Genomic DNA, 21482 nt, shown 5'->3' with positions numbered 1-21482 from the left:
CAGTTCAGTTACATGTATTTACATTTTGTTGTGTGTTATCCTACAGTCCTCCCTTTAACACTCCCTGTAACCAAGCAAGACTGTCACATAATTTGTTTTACAGCTCTTTCTCTGACTTCAAAGTGAGAGGAGTTTGTAAACACCAATTCCCAATATTAAAAATATAAGCAGCACTTTTTCAGAAGATATAGCCTGGCATTTGACCTCTGTCTTTGAGAAGCACAAATTATTACAAGATAAATGCAGAATTCAAAGGCATCTTTACTTATTGCTGTGACATACAATTCTTTTCCTTCTTAAAAGATATACATTTGGTGTCGCACAGTGGTCCACAGCAATACATCTTGACCAATTATTGCATCAATTCACAATTTTTTACCCCAAATCCTACAACTACATAGGATAAAAAAAAAACATTCATCATTCTTAAGTACGAGGAAATGTAAAAATGAGCCAAAATATTAGCCTTCAAAATGCATATCCAATAAGTCTTCTTAGAGATCCAGAATGAAATAATATTGTCTGTCTACTGATTGATCAGAAAAAGAGCAACCATGACTAGAATTACCCATAATGGCTTTCAATATGAATGTGCCCTTTGAGGCGTATTAACACAGGATTCTATTTTTAATGCATAAGTACATGATACTTTTTTCAATCTGCGAAGAATATCAATTGAATAAGTCTTGAGGAGGGTGCTATTATATTTTCACTCCACCAAATTGCGTACACAAAGTATTTTCTCATAATCTGTTAGCACTGATCAAATTGTACATGAAAAATTATTAATATTTCTATGGTGAAATTAATTAGTGGACATGTATTTTTAAGGTGAAACTTTTAGCTTAATCTTACATTTCTATTTATGAATGATGAATATTTTTTTGGGAAATTGACTCAGCTGTGGGGTCTGCTTTAGAAGGGGCAGTCTCATGCTGATTGGTTGGGGGGAAGCCAATATAGTGTATGGGTGCGGAGTCAGTCAGAGCTCTGACCTCATAAAAGTGGACCATTGCACGGGCGTGCTTACTTTTTTCAAGTATGCTCCAGGGTTTACTTACTGCTTTTTAGCCTGTTTTTTATGCATTTTGTTTTTCAACTACTATCTGAGCGGCATACTTTTGGGAAGTTGACTCAGCTGTGGGGTGTGCTTCAGATGCAGTAGTGTCCTGCTGATTGGTTGGGGGGAAGCTAATAGGCTGTCTGGGGCAGAGTCAGTTAGAGCTCCTACCCTGTAAATGTGGCCCATAGTGGGGACAGGCTTACTTTGTTCAAGTATGTTCCAGGGTTTACCTACCACTTTTTAGCCTGTTTTATTTGTGTTTTGTTTATTAACTACCATCTGAGCTGAATACTTTTGGGAAGTTGACTCAAATGTGGGCCGTGCTTCAGATGCAGCAGCTTCCTGCTGATTGGCTGGGGGAAGCCAATAGGGTGTCTAGGGGCAGAGTCAGTTAGAGCTCTGACCCCTTAAATGTGGCGCGTAGCACAGACGTGCAGCGGGCACATGCAGTGGCCACGCTGTTAGAGCGTCAAAGGCACTTCTAAGGCAATCCCGTCTGTGCCCATCCGAGTCCAGCTGGTGCCAGGGGCCAGAAATCCTTTACCTTCACAGATAATTTACTCTTCCTTAAACCAGTTTATGGCACGTAGACCCACCCTCTTAGCTAATTGCCAGCCCTTCTACGTAGGAACAGATTTAGATTCCTGTAAGTGCTGTAAGTTCTTTAAGCAGTTGGTGATGGCTACAGCCAACTTAGCAACCCTTAATGACAGTCATTGTGCTGCAATGCAACATCATCATGTCAGCCGCAGGAACAAATTTGGTTTCTACAGAATAAACATCTGCTCTTTCACCAAACAAAAACAAGATGTGTTTTCTTTTCTGTGTGAATATAGACCTGATGCCTTGTTCCTAACGGAGACAGGGCTACATGATGGCTCTCTTCTTAATGTGATTGCTGTCCTTCCTTCTAATTATTTTATTGGCAGAAGAGACAGGTGTTAGAAAGGGGGTTTCTGGTTAGCTATGATATGCACCTAAGCCAGGCAGAGCCCACCCACTCTAGTCAGGGCAAGGGAGTTGCACGTCTAAGATAACCCCTGCTCACCCCCTTGCTAGCTTGGCACAAGCAGTCAGGCCTACCCCGGATGCATTGTGTAAAGCGTTTGCACAACACACACAACACACGTGACGCAATATGTACTCCACAAAGTAAACACAACACTGAGCTATGTAAAAATAAACTGTATTGCACAAAACATAATTAGACCAAACATTACATGTCAGAATTAGCCTGCTACCTTAGAAGTTGTCAGAACGTTACACAGGCTACTAATACTCTGCAAGAATAAGCAGTTGACACATTAGAACACGTAAGTACTCAGGATTCTGCAACATGAGCAGTAGTCAGAAATCACATTGTAAAAGAAATGTACTTATCATGGAATTATAATAAATGCCTATAATAAGAGCATTACAAAAACCTATGGCAAGTCATAAAAACATATCATCTTATCATGCCCAAAGAAGGAACACCAGAATAATATATGTAGCACATCATCATGTAAGGCAGGTTAACATAAACCCTTAATGTCCATAGAAGGAACATAGAATTACATAGGTCCCTTTCAAATACCTGGATTATGATGAAAAAGGCACTCCGGTGCCACGTGTAACAAAATGGGTCCCTGGCGCTCTGTGAGCTCATTCTAGGGGCCACTCCGAAGATTGGGGTAGGGGTGGGTGACCCACACCCCCCTCTGATTTTATAAAGGGCCCCTCCTGGGGCCCGCAATCTCTAGGGCCCCCCGGACCACAACTGGCCCTCCAAAGGGGAGGCGAGACAAGCCCAATCCAACAACAAGGGCCACAGTGGAGGCCTCAAAAGGGAGACCTGCGGTTCTGCCATGCCCACGGTTTCCACTAACAAAATTAGGGCTTTGTTGGGGCAGGGGGAGCCTCCGATGGGGCTTCCTTTCCCCCCTGCCCATCCACAACACCACAGAGGCTCCTGTGGGGTGGGGAGCCTCGGATGAGGGTTCCTTCCCCGCCTGACATCTCCTTCCTTTGTATCGGCCCACTTGGGCCACGGTGGCATTCAGGCACCGAAGCAGGTGCCTGCTTGTGCCCCAGGGGCACTCTGCAGAGCGTGCTTCACCACGAGGGCACTACAAGAGAATGCTCGCTCCTTATCTTGAATCAAGGGTGACCCGGGGGTCCTGGGGCAGCGCATCCCTTGTGCTTGGATTTTTCCGATGCCCGGGTCGTGGCGGTGATTCTACGAGCGGCACACATGCCTCCCACAGCACGATACACGTGAAAGGAAAGCGCTCTCAAGGCACCTGATGATAATTAAAGCAGAGCACCCCTCCCAGCGCTCACAAAACCTTCAGCAATGTGCCTTCCAGGCGCTATAAGGTGAACAGTAGTGTCAGGGACCACAGCACTCTGCCCGTAGGGGACAATGTTAAAGAAAAAAAGGAGCAGAGGTGGTAGTGACCAGCAGCAGGCCAGCGCAAGGGGGATGCAGGCAGTTCCTTACAGTGGTCACAGGTCAGCCCAGCAACAGCAGTCCATGGCGGTTCCCGGTAAGTCCTACCAGCATTCTGTGTCCAGTTCCAAAATGTCTCCAAATTGTGGGGAAAAATCCCCTGTACATATACTCAGTTTACAGTGTGTTTCACAAAGAGAGGGGAGAGGAGGTTCCAACCAGTTCCAACTGGTTCTGTGAGTGCCCCCTCTCTCCTCCAGCACAGGCTCCAAACATCAGTTGGGGGTAAACGACCCTATTGTGTGAGGCCAGGGCACAGCCTTTACAAATGCAGGTGTGCCACGCCTCTCCCTTCGCTCTGCCCAAGAAGACTATTCAGTATGTAGATGCACCTCCGTGACACCTCCACCCTCCCTGTGTACAGACTGTCTGAAAAGTATGCACAAAGCCCAACTGTCACTCTGCACAGACGTGGATTAGAGTCAAGCTGCAAAACACCAGAGTCATAAGCACAGAGAAATGCTCACTTTCTAGAAGTGGCATTTCTGTAATGAGAATAACAAATCCACCTACACCACTAAGTAGCATTTCTCACTACCATTACAACCATACCAAAGATGCCTACGCTAACCCTCATAAATCAGACAATGGGGGTCATTTTGGGACCGCCGTGCGGAAGACCGCCAGTGCAGGCGGTTTGCCGCTCTGCCTATTATGACCGTTGGCAGCTCTCCGTCCCTTTACGGACGGAGAGCCGCCAACAGCCATACTGGCGGGAGGAGGGTAAGTGGAGGTTGCTCCACCTCCACCGCTACGCCAACAGAACACCGCCCAGCGAATCACGTCCTGTGATTCGCCATGGCAGTGTTCTGTTGGCGCATTGGTGTCGGCGGGGCTGCCCCAATGGCTCCGGTCCCCTCCCGGAGGATCGACGGACCAGGTAAATCGATCTTCCATTAGGGGAGGGGGGCGGGGGTGTTGTGTGTTGTGTGCGTGCATGGGGGTGTGCGTCTGAGTATGTAGAGGGTGTGTGTGAGTGCGTATATGCTTGTGGGGGTGTTGCGTGTATGGGAATGAGTGCGTTTATGTCTGTGGGTATGTCTGTATGGATGTGTGGGTGTATGTTTGAATGTGGGTGTGCGTGTCTGACTGTGTGTGTGGATGTTGGCATGTATGTCGGTGTGTGTGCGTGTGTGTGTTGGTGGTGCCTGCATGCATGTCGGATGTGTGTGAGTTATGTGATGTTGGGGGTCGGGGTGGGGAGGGGGGCCCTGCCACCTTTGGGGGGTGGTAGGGGTGGTGGGGGTGTAGGGGAGGGAGTCGGGGTGGGGGTGAGGGGTGGGGGAGACCCCTATCAGTGCCAGGGAAGGAATTCCCTGGCACTGATAGTGCTTACCGCCATGGATTTCATGGCGGGTCAAACAGCTGGAAATCCACGGCAGTAAGCCGGGTCCAAATACCGCCAGCGGTATAGTGACGGCCGCCGGGCTGGAGACCCAGGTCTCCAGCCCGGGGGTCGTCTCCGCCCTGGCGGCCAGAACGGAGAACCGGCGGATGACAATGGCGGTATCCGCCATGGTCATAATTCCACAAGGTAAGACCGCCAGCCTGTTGGCGGTCTTACCGCCGGTTCTCCGCCTTCCGCCAGGGTCGTAATGACCCCCAATATCCCTTACATGTAAGGCAGGGCATTTCCAATGCAATCCTGTGAGAAGGCATCCCTCACAGCAGTGAGAAACCAAATAGTCTGTTTGTCACTACCAGGACAGGCCATATTACTAGCCACATGTCCTGCCTTCTACATACATGGCACCCTGCCCATAGGGTTAGCTAAGGCCTAACTTAGGGGTGACTTACATATAGTAAAAGGGGAGTTCTGGGCCTGGCAAATAAATTTAGATGCCAGGTCCCTGTGGCAGAAACCTGAGTACATTGGCCCTGCGCTAGCAGGCCTGTGACAGGTTTGAAAGGCTACTTCAGTGGGTGGCGCAATCAGTCCTGCAGGTCCACTAGTAGAATTTAATTTACAGGCCCTGGGTATAGGGATACCACTTTACAAGGGATTTATAGTTAAACTAAATATGCCAATTAGGTATAAGCCAAACATACCAAGTTTACAAGGGAGAACACATGCACTTTAGCACTGATTAGCAGTGAAAAAGTGTTCAGAGTCATAACGTCAGCCAACCAGAGTGAGAAAAATAAAGAGGAAAAAGGCAAAATGTTTGGGGAATGACCCTGTAAAAGGACAAGGTCCAACAACAGGCCTGACAGGTTAGGGGTGGCCTTGCTATTATATTTTAAAATACTTATAACTGCAATATAACTGAGCTTCCTTTCCCAGGGTGTGAGGCCTTATTTTTTCCCATTGCTCTTACTCCCAAATTCACTTTATCTGGTGATGCTGGAAGTTGGTGCACCACTATCCCAGACTCAGTTACTTCACACATTTTGAAATCTGCTAATTTTATTCTGTTGAGGGACCTAAACATTAATTTGAAAGATCCAGAGTGTAGTTTTGGTACTACTTTATCGACAACTTAAAAACTTTTAATTTGTCTCTGTGTGATTTACTCACGAGTCCAGCCACTTGTTAGATCCATATTTTTAAAACTTGCATGATCTGACCATGGAACTGCCCATACCTCTGATATGGACAGATCACTTAGCTGTTCCTTTTAGGATTCAAATCTAAAGCAATTCTTTAAGAGAACATAATAAAACAGTTACTAAATCTAGGACCTGGTCTAAACTGAATGTCTCAGTACTTAATTCACAGCTTCTTTATACTCTACCACTTCTAACAAAGAATTTGGAGCAGGATCAGGGATTGGTTGATATCTGGCTCACTAATTCTGCTATCTTTTGTGGTTCATTCAGACAGATCTCTCCCAGCAGCTCCCTGGTTTAATGAATCTCTTTGTTTACAGAAGAAGAACTGTAAAAGACTTGAAAGATCCTGGAGAAAGTTGTACGGAGAGGAGTCCAAAACAAATTACAAACTTGCCTTGGAAAGATATCATGCTTTTTGAAGAACTGGCCCACCTAAGTTCTATTCTGATAAAATAATGAATGCAGGAAACTGTCATAGGATGCTTTTTAAGGTGGTGAGAGATCTCTCTGATTCCCTCATTGTGTCCCCCCCCTGTTGCTTTCTCACCCTCAATGCGAGGAGATTGCTGAGTTTTTCATTAAAAAGGTGGCTGACCTTCATTTGCAGCTTTCTAGAGATGGATTGAAGATTTCTTCATCAAAGGACATTGTTGTTGACATTCATCATTCGTCAACCTCAGCACTAGGCTAATAGAGTGAGGAGTTCTGATCCTATGCCTGACATGTCTTTGTGGCATGCACCGCTGCCCTGTGGATTATGACCTGGTGGTATAGTGGAGGGGCCTGACTATGGCTATTGCGCCACGGCCATAATAGCTGGCGTAACACCGCCAACCTGTTGGCAGTGTTACCGCCAGCTTACCGGCGGCGGCTAAGGTCGTAATGAGGCCCTAAAGGCGTAACTGTTCCCACTTGATGTGATATCTTGTTTTTAATGATATAAGAAACTACAGCGAGGATGTTTTATAGGGGATTTAGAATAAGAATTAATATTTTTTATGTAAAATGTTGGTGAAGAGTGGTTTGTGCATTTGGAGTTTTCATTAGACCCATAGAGCGCATTAGTGGCAACATTAAGGGAAGCAATATGTTTTGGTAGGTACACTTATCCTGTCCCTGGTTATGAGGAGTAGCTCTTCTGTTTTTGGACGCATGCCCCTTCTGCATCATAGAACAGTGTTAATGATGTGAAATCTGTCAAATATTCTGCGGGGATTCAGATAATTAACTTTTTTATCTGAGAAAAACAATAATTTGAACCCCTCTGTTATTCTAACATATCTAGCTTAGATCTGCAGAGTGGCAGCATGAGTTCTAATACAAGCACAGACATTGGACCGACATTCCGTGCTTTGCTAGCAAAACACAACCACTAATTGGGATCATAGGGCCCCTCATACCCTTGGGCCCCGGTGTCACTGCACCTGCTGTGTTATTGGTATATGCGTCCCTGGATAGGTGTGCAGTCTGAAGGTCACAGGTCCGCACGCTGTTTTGAGAACTGCTCGCTGCTTTCAATAACAGCTGTTAGTAATGCTCATCTCGAAGATCCGCAAGTTGGGCAGCACATATTTCAATTGGTATAGGGCAGCAGGTGCAGTGACACTGGGGCCCGGAGTCCTGAGGGCCCCACTGAACCCTATTTTTAAGCTAGAGCCGGGGTGGGGGGGGTGGGGTTCTTCCGTGCACAATAGCCCACGACATACTTGCTACATTACTAGTTTCATAGATAATTGTGCATGGGAACACAGCACAACCTTGTTCCCTCACTACTTGTGACGACATAAACTCACGTTTGCATCCGAATCAGGATTGCCATAACTCTTGCAATTAGGGCTTTTGTTAAGAAAAGTATTATGCCACAAGCAACTACCCCAGGTTTTCATAACGTTTTATGTACTCTAGGGAGGTAAGTTCGGCACTGAACTCCGAAACATAAAATAAATAGTTGAAGATAAATGTGAAAACAAGATCATTTCAGGATGTAGAGAGTGCAAATACAAAAACACTCTTGTGCTCGATTAACTCCCAAAACACTGCTTTGAAAATGACATAGACCCTTATGTACTATTCCCATTTCAAACGAGGGCTGTGAGTTTGCACACCTAATGGTTGGTGAATAGGAATGCAATTTGCATTGCAAACTAATAGGTGACACCACAAATTATACATTTTCAGGCAGTCGCAAAACGCGCTGCCTAATGAGAATGAATTAGGCAGGTCACACTCTGTGAACCCCTGGGATTGACTGCAAAGGCAGGAATGCAGGCAAGATAGAGCAGATTCTCGTCTCTGCATTAGCATTCTAAAAAAGGGAACCATTAAAAAAAAAAAACACAGCACGTCCATTAAGGAGACCGGCGCTGCTTGAAAAAAAGAGTTTCAGTTTGGGAAGACATTTGAGAGAGCAGGCAATATCCCCCTGTTCCACTGCCAGTTCCCTCCCGAGTCTGCCGCCACGATTCCCAAAGGAGATGACCCACGAGGACAGCTTCCCCTCTGTGAATCTGATACCACCTCTTCTGAGGTGTCAGTATGTGATCAATGGAACCGCAGGTATGGTACAATCATTGATACATTCCTCCCCGAATTGTTGGTAGAAGGAGTGGCCCTCTCATAGCCTCTCCTAATTGGGTTTGGGCATGGTTGCGAGAGCCCTTTTATCAGGTGGAAAGAACTTTCTGAATGGAAAAAGCACTTTGTTGATAGTTAAAAGGTGCTTTGTTGCAATCCCTGTAATTTTATTAATTGAAGGCTTTGCAAATGAAAAACATCTTTGCCTATAGTTCCCCAAATGTTGCTTTAAAAGTATCATAGTTCTTCATGCTACAGCCTAAACAATAATTCACATTTTGACGGTGCCAGTTTTGTCAGAGACCTTTGACATGCAATATAAGTTGCATTGTAGCAGCACTATATTAAACCAGGTTCTGAGGGTATAGACCAATGTTCCTTGATAACAATTGCCCAGAAGGCCAGATATCACTGTGGCAACGCAAGCACTGACACTATAAATACAATCTTGACAGTGAATTGTATTAGATGCCAATGACAATTTTGACAGTACCTTTCCAGGAAGAAATTTTGTTTCAGAGGCTCATATTTCTGTGTTACCCAGCTGCACAGCCTGAGGACTTGGTCATGTCCTACAAAGCACAGGCGGCCATATTTCTAGCACTGTCAGCTACAGGCTTTGGCTCTTTTTTCATGTATCTGAGATTGTGTCACTATTTTTTCACTAAGGGTTGTCTGATTTGTCTCGTTTGTCTTGTGACAGATGCCATGCTCCTGGTAGCAGAGAGGTTAGAAGGTCCATTCAACATTGAGTCTGTCATGGATCCCATTGATGTCAAGATTTCCGAAGCCATCATGAACATGCAAGAAAACAGCATACAGGTGTCAGCCAAGGTAACACAACAACAACTGATTACATACCTATGAGATAATAAAGTGTGCAATAGTTGTCATAACATTGGATCCGCACAGCGGACACATAACTGTTTTGTGATGAGTACAGTTTGGACAACTCAAATGCATGAGAAATCGTTTTTTTCTAAGTTTAAAACTTTTGAAATAAAAAAGCTATCATCCAGCTATCCGTCATTAAACTACTGGCACATTCGTTAACCAACTAAACATGTAATGCTGTAATCGATTTTTCGTAAACTACTATGCTTGTAGAGCATTTTTCATGCAGCAACTAATTGCCTGGCAGTTCAGACACTTACTCCAAAATAAATTATTTCGAATGAGAACTAAAATGAATGTCAGAAGAGATGATGAATAGATATAAGTCATCCAGGAGTCATGATGCAAAGCTTTGCAGGACACGAGTGTGCCCAGCCTGTCATTACTTGGTGCTCCTGGCAAAAGAGGCATACATTGACACATGGGCCCTAATAAACAGTGGACTGATAATTTCCGATATGTGTAACTACTTCTATTACTGCACATTTTGCATTTATAGGTTTTGTGAGAAATATTGACAAGTCAAACCTGTAGATATTTATCACAAGAACAATATCAGTATTTACCAGAACATGAGGATTGTGGTAAGGTAATCACCAAAATGATTATGTTATTCGCCAAAAACTTGTGACAGGTGATACTTATCATATCTGAGAAATACCAAACATCTTGTTGTCGGCCCTTATTAAGTTATTATCTCAAGCAATAGTGGCCAACTTGTAATGATTTTTGGTGGGAAACCCTTTGCAATGCCAGCTAACTGCTGCATTTTGCATGTATTTATGCCACTAAAAATGTTTTTTAGAGGACATTGAAGCTGTAGTCATGGCACTTCACTTTGTCATTCCCCTCACAGTTGAACTTTGGTGCTCCTAAGAGACATTACTCTGCAGGTATGAACTGTGAGGTTTTCACAATATGTACTTGCCTTGCATTATGTGGTAATGGAATTCATAGGGGTATAACCAGGTAGGCCAGCCTGAATGGAGAAGCATGCAGAAGTAACACAACCTGGCCAGTCAAATTAGGAAAGGCAGAGGTCTTCCACTCTATCACACTAACCCATAGGTAAGTGATTGGGACAGCCTTTCCAGGGATGAATGCACCTCAACTCCAATCGATGGCCTGGCTCTCAGCCAAGGCTTTCTGAGGTGTTCCAAGAAGTTACCACTAGTTACAGAAAAGACATTAGTGTTTGAGGGGCATCTTAGCTAATAAGCTTCCTGTTGCTTACCCTTTTCATTCACATCTTGCTATTGTATTATGTTGTCAGGTGCATGTTTTCTTTAGTTTTGATGTACTTCAGCTCCGCTCATTCAACATTTACTTTAAATGCAAACTCGAATCATTATTATATGCTATGTTGTAGACCTTTGTTTGGTGGTTACTTGAACTAAGCCTTACTGTGCTCAATTTAGATCAGTATTGAATCAAAATAAAAAAGCAAAACACACAATTGGCATCACAAATTTGCTTAGTAATGCCCCTACTTGGTATACACTGAAACGAACTGACTTCTCCATAACACATTTTGACTTATCAAATACTAAGCAAATTAATTTAGGTAAAAAATGCCAAGATGTATGAAAAAATGCTCTGTGATAAATATGTGGCCAAATTAATTGCCTTTGATATGTAACTTGGAGAAAATGCTATAGGAATTACCATATACTGGTGACTGTCAATTCTGCACAGCGACTGAGCACACACACTCCCTAAACAGAAGAGTCCACAGTGCAAAAAATGATTTAATAATGGTGGCCAAAGCTCAGCTTTGCTAGATTGAGCAGCGAGGTAGTCCTTGGAGATAATCCACTTCATAACAATACAGAATTTAGAACCTGACTTAAAATTTGGTGAACTGAGTAATGTCAATCGGGATGGCAGAGCATATCACATCCACCATAGCGGTAGTACTCACCCTGACAAATTTAGAGATGACAACTAGCCCTGCTCTCTTCTCTGCACATAGAAAAGAATCACTGTCATGGCAATTCCTTTCAACGCATTACAGGTTTGCTGTATGGCCACCATTGGTTTTGATGGCCATACCCCAAACATTTTTTTTTCAGAACAAACCCCCAAATTGGAAGTCAAAGTTTTCCGGTGGCAGAGTCATCTGAAGATCTGTTGCCAGAAACCTGATGCTTCACCCACTTCTAAATGAAGTAGCAACCTGTACGTTTATCAGCACAGGAGCTCCATGGATTTACAGTGTTGTTTCTCCAAAATGTAAATGAGGTCCTAAATCATGACATACGGAAGGCAACAATAATAATCACTAGTTAATTGATTCACATAATACAAGATCTTTTGTTGAGATCACAATCTAAGTTGTAAACTAGGCAATGTAGGGGAAGCTAGGAGTCATGTAGTGTGGACATTTCCAGAAGAATGATCAAGTCTAAATTCGGAAATAGATTTATAAACTTAAATCTTCTATCCTGTGAAACTGCAGTTTTTTCCAAACAGTTATTAATATAACGGGAGAACAGAATCCCATACAATTTCTAACTGATTTCAGCATGTTTATGGTATTCAAATTAACAGCATTTAGTAAATACAGTTAAATGCAACTCCCAAACGTTATACATTACATTACATCAGATCAGTTCCTTTTATTAAGACAAGGAAAGTTAATGTGAAGGTAAGAGAAAGAACCTTAGCTTTATCTAATTTCATTGTATGCCATAATGTGCGTAGGTTATCATTCATTATTTTAGTACTGTTGTGAGAAACTGCAGGATTTACCTTATACAAAAGAAAATTAGACAGCCATGCTGAGAGCTTAACGTTTTTCACATCGATATTAAAAAACTTTTAAAGTAATTGCAGAGGATCAATTTACATAAGATTGTTGCTAATTCTAAATTAAATACTGTATCAAGATTAATGAAAAGTGGGAAAAGTTCACCACTCCCAACTGCCTTCTCCCACTTTCCCGTATGATTAGATTATTCTATTAAAGTCTTATAGCCTGCTGCAGAGAGCTATACCGGTTGATAAAGGCCTTGAACCCAAGTCGATGAGGGTCTATAACGAGGGACAGGGCCTTTAACAAGTGGCGTAGCCCGAGGCAAAACGGCTATTAGAACAGTCTTCCCACTGAAGTTAGAATGCTCTAAATTAAAATGGGAGAAACATGCAGGTAAACATTGGAATGTTGGTGCTCCTGGCTTCTACCAGCCATTGAAAGCCCAGAGCTACTCCATTGTCTTCATGGCAGCGCTCAACATTCTAATATTCTAATATAGCCTTAGAGCTCTCCATAGTGGGCTCTACTGGCCATTAAAGGCCCGCTCCAGCATTTAACAAGGGAGCAGGACTTTAATTGCCGGTGTAGCCCAGCTATGAAGGGCTATAAGGTGATTAGAACATTCTGCCTTTAGAGGGCAGAATGTTCAAATAAATAAAACAAAGTTCTCACCAAGCCTGAGGGGATTTAGGAGGCTGCCAACCAAACTCACTGGGTCGGAAGATCACCAGCTCGGTCTTCCGCCCACTGGCCTTATTAAGAGTTTCCAGCTGGCCCAGTGGAAAACTACCCACAACATTGTACGGCGGCAATGTTGCGGTAAGTCGGGTGTGACAGCAACCGTCACGCTTTTCACCGTCTGTAATTTAGGCAGTGAAAAACACGACGGGGCTGCCTATGGGGTCCCCATGAACTGCCCATGCCAAGTGCATGGGCAGTGCAGAGGTCCCCATGGGGTCCAAGGCACCCTATCTCCACCAGCCTTTGCATGGCGGTGGAAAAACCATGCAAAAGCTGGCAGACATGGTAGCCGTTATCCCCAGCGCTGCCCTGGCAGATTAAGACCGCCAGCACTGCCAGACTACCGGCCACTGAAAAAGTGGCAGTGCCGGCAGTCGGGCCATGGCACTTTCGCCACAGTCATAATGTGGCTGTTGGACTGCTCCATTGGTGGCGGTCCGACCGCCACTGCGAGCCTGGCGGTCCTAGGACCGCCAGACTCTTAGGGACATATTTATACTCTGTTTGCACCGAATAAGCGTCATTTTTTTTTACTCTAATTCGGTGCAAAACTAACTCCATATTTATACTTTGGTGCTAGACCCATCTAGCGCCAAAGTTATATAGTTAAAGTCATTTTTTGGAAGTGGAAACCTACCTTGCCTTAATGAGATGCAAGGTAGGCGTTTCATTCAAAAAATGACTCAATGGCCTTATCGCCATATTTATACTCCCGTGCAAAAATGATGCACAGGAGGGAGGAGGGGTCAAAAAATGGTGCAAAGCTTGCTTTGCCCCATTTGTGAACGCCTGGGTCAGGGCAGGGGTTAGGGGACCTGTGGGCCTATTTCCATGGTGGAACAACATGGAATAACCCCACAGATGCCCTCCCCAGGCCCCAGGGACACACCCACCCACACCAGAGGGTCATAGGAGGATGGGGGACCCCATCCCAGGTAAGTATATTTATTTTATTTTTTAAAGGGCCACTGGGGGCCCTGAAATGGGCCCCCCTACATGGCACTGGGTGTAATGGCCATGCCCAGGCAACCCTGGTCCCCTGTGCTGCCGGCCATTGAGATGGTGGGCATGACTCCAGTCTTTTCTAAGACAGGAGTCATGTGGTATGGATGGTTTCACATCAGAAAATTACTCTAGACAGGTTAGAGTCATGTTTTTTTTACTCTTACCTGCCTAACGTCATTTTTTGGTGCTAAAACCCCTTCTTCCATACTGCCAGCCCAACCCGACTAAAGTCATTTTTTTTGCCGCTAGCCTACCCTTTGCACTGGCTTGTGCAATTCCATAAATATGGTGCCCGGCTGGTGCACAGAAATGGTGCAAGCCAGTGCTAAACAGTTTGGTGCAAAACTGAGTTGGTGCAGTTTTGCACCAAAAAGTATAAATCAGGGCCTTAATGAGAGCCTAGGGCTTTAAAAAATAAAATAAAATACTTACCTGTACTTACCTGTACTTACCTGGGATGGGGTACCCATCCTCCGCTGTCCCTCTGTTGTGGGTGTCCCTGGAGCCTGGGGAGGGCACCCGTGGGCTTATTGCATGGTCTTCCACCATGGAAATAGGCCCACAGGTCCCCTAACGCCTGCCCTGACCCAGGCATTAAAAAAGGTGGCAAAGCAAGCTTTGCACCATTTTTTGATCACTCCTCCTTCCTGTGCACCATTTTTGCATGGAAGTATAATTATGGCGTTAAGGGCATAGAGTCATTTTTTGCACGGGAACGCCTACCTTTCATCTCATTATGGCACGGTATAGATATGGAGTTAGTTTTGCACCGAATTAGAGTAAAAAAAGATGATGCTAATTAGGTGCAAACAGAGTATAAATATGCCCCTAAGTGTCTGGTAGCATCTAGGTTGGGAATGTGCCTAGTGTATGATTGTGGAATACCCAGAAGTTTAAAAATTTGTGGGATTTCCCTAACTTGAATGCCCAAAACCTACCACCTTGAACAAATGTTCATATACTTAACACTACACCATAATGGTGCAATATTAGTGAGAGTGGATCCACCTGCGAGATTTCTAAAAGCGTCACTTTGCACTAATCTATTGAAGTATTCTTGGATTTCCGTTCAGCACAGGTGCACAAATATCTCTGAGAATTGGGCCCTATGTTTTTTTAACAAACAGATGCCAGATTGCACTAATCCGATGCACAGTCATGTTCTGCTCCAAGTGCGCCTTCATCCATTGTCTCAGGCACAGAACATGACTATGTCATGGTTACAGGAAAATTGCGCTCTCCTCTGTAGGTTTATACCTGCACCAGTGAGAGCACAGCAGTGAGAGATGCGACCCTGGTTTCAAACAGTGATGCTCTTTCACTTGCAAAGGACTTGGCCTTAATTTCACAAAGGAGACAGAGACACTGACAGGCGTAGTACATAACTACAACCCTGCAAAGAGAAAATTGTAGGTCCCTGGTACCCAATGTTTCCCACCAAATGGGGCCTATGTCCTCATGCATATGAGAGAATGCCTACTTGGCATCATGCAGGCCCAGAATGTGGGCCCTGCTGTCCATATTACATGAAAGGGGAGCATGGGTTAATTAGTGGGCCCAGGCAAAATTTCCTTTCTACCAGCATAATCTCACATAATTTTGGTAGTTTCACGTTATTCTTGTTAAGTGAAAGTCCAGATTTTATGCAATTATTTCATGTCGTGTAATTAAAATTCAGAGAGAGTACAGGAACAACTCGATCTATATGTTTGTAGCGCTTGTGCATTTGCGCTATATTTTTTGCACAAAATGCGTCCTCGGAAAATGAAGGCACGGGTGTATTTTGCTCTAAGATATAGTGCCAAATGCCAGTTTTGCATTTCACATAATTATGTATAATTTCCTCAAAATTATGCATAATTACCGAAATGCAAATTGCACGAATTTCACACCCCACCTCCTGATGCCACCTGCTAAACCGCACAGAGTGTAAATTATCTGAAACTGACAGTTTACGTTTTTTCTAACAAGGATCTGTATTGATCATCGCTTGAGGTAGCATTTGGCAATCTTACTTAACTTTTTCGCAGTCATTACACGCTTTTACATTTACAGTAGAGATATAAGGAACATATGGTTTCATACTTTGTAGTATACTGGTCTATTATGGCATTTATTTTTGATAGTCAAATGCAAAGTGGTGCTTTCTAACATATACGGCGTTCATTTTTGTCCTAACACGGTAATAAGTACATTTCTTGACAGTAAATTGACGGAAAGAAGTGTTTAGATTAAACTGAAGAAATGTAACAGTGTCCAGAAAACTGCCTACATTTCTAGCTTTAAAAAATTGACATCTGCATTATACCTGATGAAAGCAAGCAATATGAGGAATTCAGGGAATTTAAAATAGGACTGCATAAAATATATTCAAGGTTAGGTTTACCGAGAGGTGTCTTCTGGGAAAACACATCATCTGAAGGCCATTTGGAATCATCTTTGAAGATCAATCATAATAAATGACATCTCATTGTGATGCATCAATCGATTCGCTTCCTGAACAAACATGACCAGGACGCATATAAACGTGAACACATTCTCATCCTAAGGGTGATAATTGTTTCTGTGTTATGTGTCACTTTATGAAAAGGAAGTTTTAGTCTGTTTTTTTCTCTTAATTCTTCACATCTATTGATCCTGTTCATTGATTATGTGTTCACAGGTAAGGTGATAAAAGGTTTGCTTAGCCTAGTTGCAGTTGCCCTGTCATAATCCACGAGTGGTGACATAATAACGTTATGTTTTCTTTTGTTGAATGTGAAAAGCCCTTCATGTTAATAAATCCATAAATAAACAAATAAATAATAAACAAACACAGTGACCTATTCACAAAGGCATTTTGTAGTACTGTCAAATCATGTTTATTTCAGATAATTCGTAATCCATAAAACATTTGCATAGACACAAATATTCAGTGAAGCATGCAGTCATAAAAATAATTTCCGAACTCCATCAATAAAATAAGTTTAGAAAATCTAAATTAAGTATAAATGCCTCCAGCTCTCAATATGTGCAATAAGTATGTGATGATCTTGTTTTTCAATAATATGGGGCAAGCACTAATGCGTTTGCAATCAATTTGGCCGCATTTTGGTTCCGGATGAGGCTGTAGAGGGACTACGACCCCACAAAGCACTGCACCAGCTCTAAGGAAGGGCCAGAAGGCCAGTTATAGTGAGTTTTCCCAGCACGGCGCACAGGACAGAGGGGAATGCAGGGGGACTACAACACCACAAATACTGCACCAGCTCTAAGAAGGGCCCAGAAGCCCCATATAGTGCACCATCTAAGTGGGGAGCGCAGGACATCAATTTGGCCACATCTTGGTTCCAGAGGGGGGCATGGGGGAACCACGACCCCCACAAAGCACTCTAAGGAGGGTCCAGGAGGTGCATATGGGGCCTAATTAAGAGTTTGGCAGATGGGAAGACCCGTCCGCCGAACTTCCAACGGGGTATATTGCTTCAACAGTGGCTACCTGCCTGCCGGACCCATTAAGGCTTTCCCACTAGGCTGACTGGTGGGAGCCAAGGTTTCTGCCAGTCAGCCTAGGGAAAAGTGGCAAAAGGCTGGCAGAGAACCAGGTCGTAATTAGCAGGGTGGCGCTGCATGCAGCGCTGCCCTGGCTAATTCCGACCTCCACCACCATCAACCCATATTGCAACACTTTGCATGGCTACCAGTTACTTATTATTATTTGTTTTGTTTTTCCTTCACTCTCATGGCACCATGACGCTTTCAAGTTTTACTCAGCGCTACGGGAAGTATTTGTACCCTCTCCTCTCCTTTTTTTATGCCGCGCCCTGCCTGCTACTCCCCTCATTTCAAGCATTTCGGACTCATTTGGCACCTTCCTCCCTACTTTTCTGCTGTATCCTTGTTATAATGCCATTGTTAAAAATGCACCTTGTTCCCTTCTAACCCCTGTATTTCCAATTACTGTACAGCCAATGGACTCATTTTACTCGCCCCGCATCACTCTTTATTTCCTCTGTGCTCCAGCTCGCCACCCTCCTTCCGCATTGATGTAAGCTACATTGATTCTTTTTATTCTCGTGTTGTCCATCACCTCTCTGCATCCATCTCTGATCATCCATCTTAACCCACTGTTGAACATACACCCGTTTTGTTTTTTATATTGCCTGGTATTTTATATCCAGATGGGGTCAGCCTTGCGTCTTCTGTATCGACTTTCATTCTGCGTCAAGTTCAGTTCTTTGCACACATTCTTCTTTCTTTGCACCCATCTGCCCCATGCCATTATCTTGTCAAAGCTGGAATGCACACAATACTTTCATTACTACATATCTAGCACCCTACTGCCATTATGCCTTGTCTTTATCAGACATCGACACCTTAAGACGCACATTCCACGAGTTTCCATTTCTATTTTGCGGTAGTCAAGGAATTGGGATTTTAGCTTTGAACCAAAGGTTTTTTTCTCTGCCTCCGCTTCTAAAACAAGCATTGGCAAAGTCAAAATGCCTTGCCCTGGCAAGCATCACAATAGTAAATTTAGTTTTATTACAAGCATATGCTACAAAAGAAAAATAAGATTAAAACAAGGCTGCCACATATTCGCACTAACATGTTTTTGACGTGGCCATTTAACTAGTGGTTTGTTTTTATTTAAACAAGTCTTTCAGCCATGCTGGACGTTTATTTTTTAAAGGCGACAAGAATAAATCTCCACACATGCAAGCACCCAAAATGCAGACTGTTACAATATTCAACACATAGCTTCAAAAAGCAGACACAAAATAACCAACAAACAACTGGGCATGCAAAGTTCAGGCAAAATAAATAGCTGGTATTTCAGGATAATGTTCAAAGTAATAAAATAAACTAATTAAAATCAGCCTTGCCTCTGGAGAGAAATTAACTGTGGAAGTGATCAGTGTGAACATGCTTTGAGCAGTGACTCAAAGCAAAGAGAGATGACCCAGTGCCTCATGCCGCCTGGTGTGCTGAACAGAAGAACATTGTTATTGACAGCGTAACAGACCAATGGATGGAGCACTCTGATCAAATCCTCTCAAAATTGCACTGGTAGTCAAAGCAATCCACAATTTATGTGGCAAAAAAGTCCACTTCTGTACTTACAGTGCCAATAGCTCTAACTCCTACAAATGCAAGACCTATTGCATTGCAAATGCTTGTCGTAGCTGCTGTTTGTGCTTTTACCCCCTGCCAGTCCTATACTGGAAGGCTCTCACGTGTGGTTGTAGCTGGTAATTAGTGGCTCTAGCAATAGGGAAATGAAAATTGCCAGAAACTTCTAAAGTCCCAGTCAAAGTTAAAAAATCAAGAAAACCTGGTCGGGGTGGTCCTTTTACCAATGCTAGTAGGAACTGTACTTTGGACGAATTCGATCACTTAATTGAGGAGGTCGAGACAATATTGAATTCTAAAACAGCAAACACTAGAGATAAAACTGGCCTTGCAAAAATGCCTGAAATATTTAGGAGAGAGAAAAAGCAAGAGCATGTTAAATGGAGCCTGCACGAAATGCCCTGGAATCCCACGTTAGTACAGCTGATGCAGAAATAGAAGTTAGAGAAGCCCCCACATGTGGCCTGTTGCCAGTGCCAAACTGGCTGCCGCAGTCTCCTAGTATTGAAATCTTCCCTAACATTTCCTGCCATAACAGGCATTCTCCTCTAGTCCCAGGTGGGATACTCTCTCAGCCTCCTCCCCTGGACCTCAGTCCTCAGCCCCAGCTTTAGCTGTAGCTTCAGTCAACAGTGCCCCTATACATTTAACAGCTTCTACCCCTTGGTCCCTTTAGATATCGGTGCCTCTCTTATACTGCACCACAAACTAGATTATTTATAATGTTTAATCATCTAATTTAATGAAAGAATGATAAAAGGCAAAGCAATTTATTTAATCAACATTTGCAGCTGTTAATGTCTTTGTGGGGATGCAGGTGGTGGTCACCAACTGGAAGAGATTGCACTATCAGAGAGTCTATGGGCCCCTTATTCTGAGGCAGTCTCATCCCCGTCTTCAGGGAAAACTCATGTTAATGCCAACCAAACATTTTCATCGAGGAATATGCCAGTGCTGAGCCTGGATCAAGAGAAAGGAGCTCCATGTTTACTACAGAATCCAGGGAATCTGAAATCCCCTATGTCCATTGCTAGGCCTCCTGATTGCTTGTATGGCCCAAGACCCTTTCTTACTCATCGCATTGATTGCCTATTGTCTGGCCTACTTCTGGGCAAGAGTGTCCCCTGCCACTAAGCACTCAGATCTGGTGCTTTTGAGGACACTGAGTCCTTGATAAACAAGGTCAAGCATTGGCTCAGGGAAACGCATAACTGTCTCTCCATAGTGAGGTATGATATTGAAAATGCTAGATGTTGCAATGTGGGCTTGGCAGGATGTGATTATATTCTTGTGTTACTAAGTAATTAGATGTTGGTTGAAGGCCTCATCAATTTTGAAATTCGCACTTGCCATTTTGTAGGGCCTCCCAACTCCAAAATTAGGACAAAACTGTCTCCTCAGACTATCCAGTGTATTTCTAACAATTTGGGCATCTCTCAGGCTTGAGGCCCACTGCGCTTGGATCTGCTGCAGGAAGGGAGGCATCAAGTCTGAATTTGATTGACTGACTGAGGCAGAAGGGGCTTCCAGTCCTAGGGGCTGACTGCACTGGGACCAAAACTTAGCTGCTAGTACTGGTACTAATGGGAGTATTAATTCACTATTGCGAGTGGAGAGAGCTACTGTTTTTTTGGTGGTCCAGGTTCAGTATCAATTGAGCAATTCGCTGATGACCATCATTCTAAAGATGTGTGTGATCCACAAGCTGACTTTTCCATGATCTCATGGAACCTGGCAGGTATCAAACTAAATTATCAGATTCTGAATGGGTTTGTTATATAGGTAACTGTGATGAATCTGTGTTCCAAGAAACCTGGGAGGTGGACAAGGTATCTATCAATGGTTTATGTCACACTGTGTGGAAGCTAAGCCCCTGGAGAAATGTGGGTGGACTTCTGGTGGATTGTTAATTCTAGTGAAAAATGATGTTCCGTGTTTACATACTTTATTGAGGGTTGACTCCCCTGATCTATTGAGGATTTCCCTCAAATTTTCCTCCGGTTTGGATTTTGTGCTATTTAACGTTTATGTAAGGTCAGCACCTGCTAGTAATGATTCACGTCTTCGCCCTTCTCAACGAGCTTATTGAATCACATTAACAATATGCAAAAGTTATAAGGGCAGACAGTTTCAATGTATCCTTTGAGCCCTCACTGTACATTAATCCACTAGTAGAGCAGGAGGAAGAACAATGGCATATTCCTCATCAAACCGGCAAACACCAGCATTATTTTTCTAGTATAGCCCTCCAGCTAGCATCCATAACTGGTGGCCGGTAGCTAAGGGCCTGTACT

General features: G+C 43.7%; 1 protein-coding gene across 2 annotated transcripts in view; it reads left to right on the top strand.

Moving 5' to 3' along the window:
• The window catches only part of GPC6 (glypican 6), a 3616389-nt gene that overhangs the window by 3252887 nt on the left and 342020 nt on the right, over window positions 1–21482 (top strand). For both annotated transcript variants that reach the window (XM_069205139.1, XM_069205140.1), the window contains exon 5: window positions 9385–9515. In XM_069205139.1, coding sequence (XP_069061240.1) covers window positions 9385–9515 — 131 coding nt within the window. The remainder of the gene's footprint in view (window positions 1–9384; window positions 9516–21482) is intronic.

This window comes from Pleurodeles waltl, chromosome 8 (assembly GCF_031143425.1).
Source record: "Pleurodeles waltl isolate 20211129_DDA chromosome 8, aPleWal1.hap1.20221129, whole genome shotgun sequence".
NCBI classification, from domain to species: domain Eukaryota; kingdom Metazoa; phylum Chordata; class Amphibia; order Caudata; family Salamandridae; genus Pleurodeles; species Pleurodeles waltl.
This window is presented reverse-complemented; position numbering and strand designations above follow the sequence as displayed.